At 41.9% G+C, this 10301-nt stretch overlaps 1 protein-coding gene across 1 annotated transcript; it reads right to left on the bottom strand.

The window, feature by feature from the left end:
• Nucleotides 1-3872: 3872 nt before the first annotated feature.
• Nucleotides 3873-9113, bottom strand: LOC146881537 (uncharacterized). The gene has a single exon (XM_085669223.1). The coding sequence runs from the start codon at nucleotides 9111-9113 to the stop codon at nucleotides 3873-3875; it is 5241 nt and encodes a 1746-aa protein (XP_085525349.1).
• Nucleotides 9114-10301: the final 1188 nt, after the last annotated feature.

Here is a 10301-nt window from a genome sequence, read left to right as displayed (position 1 = left end):
TAAATTTTATATTAATTATCTAATTCTTATCATGTACGTGAAAAAAATATATACTTGTTCTGGTTCAGAAAAATGAGAGATAATTCCTCACCAAAACAAAAAGAAAGCTTTATGACTTGTTTAGGTCAAAAAACTATATCCCTTGACCATGGGAGCAATTCTCTTATTTATATTATAATCAGTTACAAAATATTAATCCCCAAGATTCACTAAATAATAACCGGAATAAAACCCCTTATCTAATTCTAAAATATCTCTTAAAAATAATAACATCTCTCAAAAACAGAATTATCTTCTACTCTAAAATATTTAAAGATATAACAACTACTCCTCCTAATCCCCCCCAAAATATCGGTAAATATAAAGTTAATCCAAATACCTTCCCTCGTCATTATACCGAGACAGCATACCAAAATGTCTCTCCTCCTTTACTCGGTTTGAGTCCGACTGAGTCCGACTTCCTCCAATCAGTATCCCCACTCGGCAACTTGCCGAGACAACACCCACTCTTTCTCTCAACCCTAAACCGACTTCCTCTAGTCCAGTACATAGCTCTCCAAATTGTGCACGATCTCGGCTTTAAGACGAAGAGAGCAGAATTTGTCTTGTCACCCTTGTCCTTCACTAATTCCCGTAAGATCATCATTACTCCCTACAGTTACGCATCCACACGTAACGTATCTGCCGTTACTCCCTGCATTCACGCCCCCACGTGTAAATCATCCAACGGTTACTCTTTCAACTTCCCCCTTTTGAATATCAAACGGCACTTATTACCCCCTTTTCAACTCCCTCCATTAACCATTTCCTCACTCCCTCGCATTCGCCTCACTCCTCACTCAAGCTTTCCACCTCCCTCGTCTTGCTCAACCGCCATTTTCTTCCTCCAGGTACTTCTTCTTTTCTCCTTTTCAAATTTTACGCTTGCATTTTCTGGCTCTTTGCACTGGTTCCTTATACATTGTCTCTGTCTCTGCATTGTGTTTTAGATTGCACCCTCTTTTTCGATCACCCTAAGTTATTTCGAGAAAAACCCCTCCTTTGACCTAATTTAATCGCCCTTCATGAACGATCATTATAACGCCCTCTATTCTTGGGCCCCTCTGGCCTTGCGGCGAGAAACCTCGACCATGACCACCCTTACTAGGGTTAGGGCTTTTAGGCGCCACCAGACACTGTGTAAGAGCAACGAATCTGACGTAACCGTGATTGCTTGTGAAAACGATGAACCCATTTGTAGGGATGGCAACTTATTCCCTATTTCCCCTCACAAATTCACCTTCATGTACATTACCTTATTTGAAAAATTAGGTTTACGCCTCCCCTTTAACACTTTTGAAAAGGAACTCCTTACTGTTTTGAACGTTTCTCCTTGTCAACTCCACCCCAACAGCTGGGCCTTTATTAGGGCATTTCAGATTTTATGTACCCACTTCGGTATCACCCCCTCGAGCAACATGTTTCTCTATTTTTTCGAGTTGAGATCTCCTCATAAGCATCTACTAGCCTCTCTTAGCGGAGTTAGCGGCCGAGCCCTTCTAACCTTATACAACTCCTCCTATAAAGGTTTCAAAGGGATTTTTATAAAAATAGTCGCCCCCGAGCAGAGTCCTTCCCTCTTAGAAGGCTTCCCTTTGTATTGGTGTCAATCACCTAACCTTCAATCACCTCGGCAATTAGACGACCTGGACCCCTCCGAGAAAAAAGACTGCTTGATGCTGGAACAACTGGATGTTGTTTTTGACACTCGAAAACTTTTAGAGCTGGAATTCCGAGTGGTAGATCTAAAATTCCACATCGGTACTCACTTTACAACTGTTCCTTTATTATAACAAGCTTACTACTGATTCTCGCCTTTTAACCGATCCTATTTCTTTTTACAGAAAACCTGATGGCGATGTCCCACCAAGATATGTTGAAACGTGCTCGCCAACTCAAGAGACAAAAAACCTCCACTCCTGGTGCAAGCCCTTCAGCACCTCCTCCCCGAATCGAACTCCATGAAGAAGTCTCGGAACCCGACCTCGAAGCCTTAACCCGACGATCTAGAGCCCGGGGTAAGAAGGTCGTCGAGAGCACCTCTCAACACTCAACCTCCCAGACTCCAATAGCTCCGCTTCATACCGCAGACAATACTGAACTAAGTTTCTGGCACCCTCAATTCCTTCACTCCCAACATAGCCGGAAACACAATTACCTTCACCACGACGTCAATCTACTAAGAGCCCAAGATCCCCAAACTCTCCACGAAAACCTCCTGGCTGATCTTCATAAGGCAGAGGCCACTAGCATCATGCTGATGGACCAGTTCAATCTACAATCCACCCAGAAATCCCTTGATCTTGAACAAAAAGATCGAGCCTTGGCTCTTTCCAAAACCGAGACCTCCCGCTTGACCAATGAAGTGGCTGAACTGACTATTCAAGTCAAAAAATCAGATGAGTTAATTGCCGATCTGCAGAATCAACTGAAAACCCTTGAAGCCGAGAAAGAAAGCTGGGTCCTCAAAGAGAAAGATTTTATCCACAACTCAGAACTCCTCAAGGATCAGATCGGCACCTCACTGAACATGGGATTTCAACTAGCCCTAGAGCAAGTTCGAGTTCTTTACCCTGATGTGTACTTATCAGCAGCGGACATCTCCAAGACAGTGGTTGACGGACAACTTGTTGATATTGATGACTAGGCGTTCCCTTCCCCCGCTTCTCCTTTTGTTCTTCGAACTTTTAACTTGTTTATTTCTATGTTTCTACCTTTCAACTTTCACTCGACATATTATGCTTTGAATTTCATTTTTACTTCCCTTATTCTCTCCTTTCGTAACTTATATCAATTGATCGACTAGATAACCCTTTTAGTTCCTTACGCTAATCAACTAGATAATAATTCGTTTTTAAACCGATCTCTTGAAACGCTCAAATAATAAGTCGCCTGCAAATCAAACCTTTAACTACAACTACCAAACTAAACTAAACAACGACTCGTTTATAAACCGAGCTGCTTAATCCTGCAAACACCAAAATGAAACTACACCCACTCGTTTATAACCCGAGCTCTCAATCCTACAATCTAGACAAACACTAACTCATTTACAAACCAAATTTGTTAAACATCAAACAACACTAAATAACAATTCGTTCATAGACCGAGCTGCTTAATCCTGCAAACACCAAAATGAAACTACACCCACTAGTTTATAACCCGAGCTCTCAATCCTACAATCTAAAGAAACACCAACTCATTTATAAACCAAATTTGTTAAACATCAAACAACACTAAATAACAATTTGTTCATAGACCGAGCTGCTTAATCCTGCAAACACCAAAATGAAACTACACCCACTCGTTTATAACCCGAGCTCTCAATCCTACAATCTAAAGAAACACCAACTCATTTATAAACCAAATTTGTTAAACACCAAACAGAATTAAATAAGAACCTGTTCAAAAACCAAGCTCTCAATCCTGGAAACACCCAACCGGGGGAAATAATAACTCGTTTATAAACCGAGCTCTTTATCTCACTCATGACCCGAGCTCTCAATCCTGCAGTCTATTGAGCTCTCAATCCTGCAAACACCAAAATGAAACTACACCCACTCGTTTATAACCCGAGCTCTCAATCCTGCCAACACCAAAATGAAAACTTCTTTTAGCCTCGAGTGTATAAACTCGTAATTTTATCATCGAGTGTATAAACTCGGAACTTTACCATCGAGTGTATAAACTCGGAATTTTACATCGAGTGTATAAACTCGGAATTTTACATCGAGTGTATAAACTCGAAATAAAACAGGTGAAACAACAATATTGTAGTATTAGAAATCAAAACATAAATGTTCTTACAAAAAGCAAAACAACTTAAACAAACTTCAACTAAAATAAAAACGTAAATTAGCCGCATTCCATGTTCGCGGAATTTCCTTCCCCTCTAAGGTCTCCAATTTATAAGCTCCTTCTCCCAACACTTGTTTAACACGATAGGGCCCAGTCCACTTCGGGGCCAATTTGCTATCCATCTGAATTAATTGCGCTTTCCTTAATACCAGATCTTGTTCTTGGAACTTCCGAGGTACCACCTTAGTCTTGTAACTTCTCTCTAACCTTCTCTTCATTGCCTCATTAGAAATCTGAGCCAAATCCCGAACCTCATCTATAACGTCAAGGTTTGCCCGCAAACCAACCTCAGAAATCTCCTCATCAAACAACCTCGCTCTCCCAGTGTTTTCCGTGACCTCAATTGGAATCATTGCATCAGTACCATATACCAGAGAAAAGGGAGTCTCTCGGGTAGTCGTCTGAGGAGTAGTATGATAAGCCCACAGCACCCGAGGTATCTCATTTGGCCATTCCCCCTTTGTCGCCGCCAATCTCCGCTTCAATCCCCTTAATATCACCCTATTAGCTGCTTCCGCCTGCCCATTTGTCTGAGGATGCTCTACCGACGAGAAGACCTGTTTAATTCCTATTTCTGCGCACAACTGCCTCACCTGCGAGCATGCAAACTGAGTTCCATTGTCTGAAATAATCCGACGTGATACCCCAAATCGACATATTATATTCTTCCAAATAAACTCTCGGATTCGCCCACCCGAGATGACAGCAACCGGCTCGGCTTCAATCCACTTCGTAAAATATTCTACAGCCACGATCAAAAACTTGAATTGCCTCACCGCCTTGGGAAACGGACCTAAGATGTCTATTCCCCAAGTGTGAAAAGGCCAAGATGTACTAATAGAGTGCAGTATCTTTGGCGGAGCATGACTCCAATCGGCATGTTTCTGACATGATTCACATTTCCTGACGTACTCTATACAATCACTTTTCATAGTGGGCCAAAAGAACCCTCCTCGGATTGTTCGCAGCATCAATGCTCTTCCCCCTACATGACTCCCACAAATTCCCTCATGGAGCTCGGCCATAAGCCGATCTGCTTCCTTCCTTCCCACACAAAACAACAAAGGTCTGGAATACCCATACCTGAATAAGTGACCATCTATCAGTGTATATCTGCTTGAGTTTTTCTTTATCTTCTGTGATTCGTTGGAATCCTTAGGTAATTTACCATCCGCAAGATAACTCTTAAAAGGTGCCATCCAAGATTCTTCGGTTGCCAAAATCTCCAGTACTTGATGTTTTTCCTGCGTGTCAATCCGAGGAGCTATTAATGTTTCCCTTATCACTGATTTATGCTGTCCCGGTTTCGAACAACTAGCCAACTTGGATAACAAATCAGCTCGGGAATTCTGCTCCCTCGGAACGTGCACGAACTCAAAGAGAACAAAGTTCTTCGCAATAGCTTGGACAACTTCCAAATACTTAGCCAATTGCGGATCGCGAGCTTGGAATTCTCCATTCACCTGACCTGCCACCAATGCAGAGTCACTTTTAACCAACAATCTAGTGACCCCCATCTCTTTAGCTAGAAGCATACCAGCTATCAAAGCCTCATACTCCGCTTGATTATTACTGGCTTTAAAAGCAAACCTCAGTGATTGTTCGATTAGTACCCCTTCCGGTCCTTCCAAAACGATACCAGCGCCACTACCCCTTAAATTAGAAGCTCCATCCACTGACAATATCCACATTATCTCCCCTACACCCTGATTCTCCACAGGCGGCTCAGACAATTCCACCACAAAATCAGCTAAGAATTGGGCCTTGATTGGCCCTCGTGACTCATACTGTAGTCCATACTCTGACAGCTCTATCGCCCATTTAACCAACCTGCCTGATATATTAGGTTTTTGCAAGATGTACCTAATGGGAAGATCCGTCATCACTTTGACACCATGATTCTGAAAATAATGTCTCAGACGCCGAGCTGAAACAACCACGGCCAATGCAGCTTTCTCTATAGTGGGATACCTCACCTCGGCACCATGGAGCATTTTGCTCACAAAACACACTGGTTTCTGGTCCCCATCACTCTCTCTGACTAAAACCGAGCTAACAGCATGTTTGGTTACCGATATGTATAAGGACAACTCAGCACATTTTTCCAGCTTACACAACACCAGCGGTTTGCTCAGATATTCTTTCAATTTTTGGAATGCCTCCTCACACTGATCAGTCCATTGAAATCGCTCATTCTTCTTCAAACATTGAAAGTAAGGAAAGCCCCGATCCCCACTTTTGGCAAGAAAACGGGACAAGGCCGCCATTCTCCCCGTTAGCCTTTGTACTTCTTTTACGTTACTAGGACTCCTCATATTTATAATAGCTGCACATTTATCAGGATTGGCTTCTATCCCCCTCTCGGTGAGTAGAAAACCCAGAAACTTTCCAGCTTTAACCCCAAAAACACACTTCTCGGGATTGAGCTTAAGTCTGTATTTGCTAATAGTAACAAATAATTCCTCCAAATCCTCCTCATGCTTCCTCTCTTCCACCGAGGTGACTACCATGTCGTCCACATACGCATGAACATTTCTTCCCAACATAGGCGCTAAGATCCGATCCATCAGTCTCTGATAAGTAGCTCCCGCATTTTTTAACCCAAACGGCATTACCCGATAACAATAATTTGCTGCCCCTCCCATAAACGCCGTCTTATCTTCATCTGACCAGTGCATCTTGATTTGATTATAGCCCGAATAAGCATCTAAGAAACTTAGCAAAGCACAGCCCGATGCGCTATCAACTAGTGCATCTATATTAGGCAAAGGATACGAATCCTTTGGGCAGGCATTGTTCAAATCCGTGAAATCCACACACATCCTCCATCTCCCATTGGACTTCTTTACCATCACTACATTTGCTAACCAGGTCGGATACTGTATCTCTCGGATATGAGCCGCTTCTAATAATTTATGTATCTCCTCAGTAGCTGCCTGAGCTCGGTCTCCGCTCAACTGCCTACGCTTCTGAACTTTAGGCTTAGCCAATGGGTTAATATTAAGCTTGTGGCATAGAAAGTCGGGATCAATCCCCGACATATCAGTCACACTCCAAGCGAATGAAGAAAGATTCCTCTTCAGCACTTGGATGAGCTGTTGCTCTTGCTCCTGACTCAGATCACCCCCAATTCTCAACTTCTTCCCATCTATAAGCACCTCCTTCACCTCTCCCACAGGCTGAGGCCTTCTCTCAGGGTGCACCAATCTTGGATCTAACTCGGGATCCAATACTACTCCAGTTGTGCTCACTGAGTATGCTACTTTCCTCCTTAACCTCAGACTGTCCTCGTAACATTTACGAGCGGTCTCCTGGTTTACAGCTAAAGTGAGTATTTTCCCCTTATCCGAGGGAAACTTCATCTTTAAGTGTATTGTTGATATCACAGCCCTTAACTTATTAAGAGAAGGCCTTCCCAACAACAAATTGTATGATGAAGGGGTATTAACTACTATGTAGCGTATAAATACGGTCTTTGCATCTTCCTTGTCTCTGAAAGTTGTTCTAAGATCAACATATCCTTTAACCTCCCCTTGATCTCCAGAAAAACCGACAAGCACTCCATCAAATGGTTTTAATTGATCTATCGGTATTTGTAAGCCTATGAAAGTACTCCAAAACATCACGTCAGCAGAACTCCCCTGATCAATTAGCACCCTGTGGACATTCCTTCCCATCATAATCACCGAGACCACTATGGGATCATCTTCATGTGGGATTACCCCTTTCAAATCATCATTTGAAAATGTTATGTCAGGAGCTTGCCTTGGCTTATCCATCATGGCTGTGGTCATGACACTCCTTACATATCGTTTCCTAGCCGAGCTGGTCTGGCCTCCTCCCGCAAAACCTCCTGCTATTGTATTGAAATCCCCCAAAATGGGTGTCTCATGTACATCGGGAGCCACGCGAATCTCAGGTGATTTCTCATCAGCACCCGACTTCATGAATTTTGCCAGGAGTCCCCGGTTTGCCAAAACAGAAAGTTGATAACGCAAACCATAACAGTAGTTGGTGTCATGGCCTCTGGTTTGATGAAACTCACACCAAGCATCCAATCTATTACCGAGTGTTCTCCCCGCGACGTCAGGATAGCGCAGATGTCTAGCTACCTCCGCATCCTCCAAGACTTGGGCCATCGGCACCTTGAGATTCGGTATTCTTTGCACTTGCGGACAATCGGTCCTTCGTTGTGCCACATAAGGGACAAAACGCCGATCTGTTTTCATTTTAGGAGGAGTCCTTTCTCTTCGATAAGGTCTCATATCTCTTTCACTCCTGGAATGAGTCACCGGTTTTTTGTCTCCTGACTTTTTGTGGCGCATGGCTTCCTCAGTCTCTATCTCCACAGTTGCCCTTTGTCTTATCTCTGTAAGGCTTTTCGGCGGATATCGGTACAGGGACTCACCGAACGAGCTGGCTCGAAGTCCTTTCATAAAGGCTTTTACCAGCAAACCCTCGTTAGGGTCTATCAGCCTCATGCTGACATTGGTGAATCGATTAAGAAATTGCTTTAACGTCTCTTCGGCGGTTTGCCTTATATCAAACATGTCTGCCATCTCCACGGGTTTGGCTCTATTTGCTGAGAATCTCTCCAGGAAAAGACGCTTGAAGTCATGGAAGGAGCTGATGGACGAATTCGGTATAGTGTTAAACCACTCTAGGGCAATTTCCGTCAGTGTGCCCACAAACATTTTGCAACGTATGGCATCATTGCCACCTGATATCATCATCCGAGCCTGGAAAGCTTTTAGATGCAATTCTGGATCGGAATTCCCTGTGAAAGGCGTGATTTTGGGAATTACGAAATTCTGTGGGATCGGCTCGCTCATGATCGCATCTACCAAAGGATTGGTATCACTCACGTCGGAATTAAACCGAGATGAATAACGGAAACCAGGCCTGGCAGACTCCAATCTGCTTTGCATATCTTCGTTCGCCTTCCGCAACTGTTCTTGCAGTGCTTCTTCCAATCGCTGATGTGTTTCCTCTGCATCTTTCCGCAACCTCTCTCTTTCTCCCAAAGCTTCTTCCCTTAACACCTGTAAGTCTTCTTCTGCTTTCTTGCGAGTTTCCTCTCTCTCCTTTTCAAGCTGAGCCTGATCAGCCTCCGCCTTCAACCTAATCTCCTCATTCTGCCTTTGTAGCTCCAGTATGCTTTGCATTATTTGTTGTCTGGTGGGCCCTTCACGTGGTGCTCCTCTGCCTCTATTCATCTTCTGATTCGTATCTCCCGCTTTTTTCTTTCACTGTTTTTTATCTTGATGGGGTAAGGATCGAGTTTTACCGTACCCCACGGTGGGCGCCAATGTTCTGGTTCAGAAAAATGAGAGATAATTCCTCACCAAAACAAAAAGAAAGCTTTATGACTTGTTTAGGTCAAAAAACTATATCCCTTGACCATGGGAGCAATTCTCTTATTTATATTATAATCAGTTACAAAATATTAATCCCCAAGATTCACTAAATAATAACCGGAATAAAACCCCTTATCTAATTCTAAAATATCTCTTAAAAATAATAACATCTCTCAAAAACAGAATTATCTTCTACTCTAAAATATTTAAAGATATAACAACTACTCCTCCTAATCCCCCCCAAAATATCGGTAAATATAAAGTTAATCCAAATACCTTCCCTCGTCATTATACCGAGACAGCATACCAAAATGTCTCTCCTCCTTTACTCGGTTTGAGTCCGACTGAGTCTGACTTCCTCCAATCAGTATCCCCACTCGGCAACTTGCCGAGACAACACCCACTCTTTCTCTCAACCCTAAACCGACTTCCTCTAGTCCAGTACAATACTTTATTGAGAATTGAATATATAGAATATATTTTCTATAACATGTAATAAATAAAACAATATACAATTTTCATTCTTGATAGAGAAAAATGATTTTATGGAAGAAACTTCGTATGACACTAACAATGATAATAATATAGAAGATAACTAGAGGAAGAAAAAGATGAAAATGAGAAAAAAAAAAAGAGAAAGAGGAAAAGAAGCTGTGAAAGATCAACAATGATAACAAACATCAATGATAATGATACGATAGACAACGAAGGAAGAGAAGGATAAAGAAGAAAAAAAAGAAAAAAGTAAGAGGAGGGAAAAAAGATTAAATCTTAATATTTATTGACAAATTTTATTAGTAGATTTAGGTTGTCAAGAATTACTAACAAATTTTTATTGACGAATAATTATCGATAAATTTGGGTTATCAGTAATTATCAATAAATATTTATCAACTAAATTTGTTGTCAATAACTATCAATACTTTTTTTTTAATTTATCGGTAAAATTTATCGATAAGCATTTAATCGATGATTTATTAGCTAATAGTAAATCATCGATAATTTTATTTTACTAAGTGTTTGTATTTACCAATAAATTTTATAATA

This window comes from Vigna unguiculata, chromosome 11 (assembly GCF_037176805.1).
Source record: "Vigna unguiculata cultivar grain cowpea cultivar isolate G323 ecotype 2 chromosome 11, ASM3717680v1, whole genome shotgun sequence".
NCBI classification, from domain to species: domain Eukaryota; kingdom Viridiplantae; phylum Streptophyta; class Magnoliopsida; order Fabales; family Fabaceae; genus Vigna; species Vigna unguiculata.
This window is presented reverse-complemented; position numbering and strand designations above follow the sequence as displayed.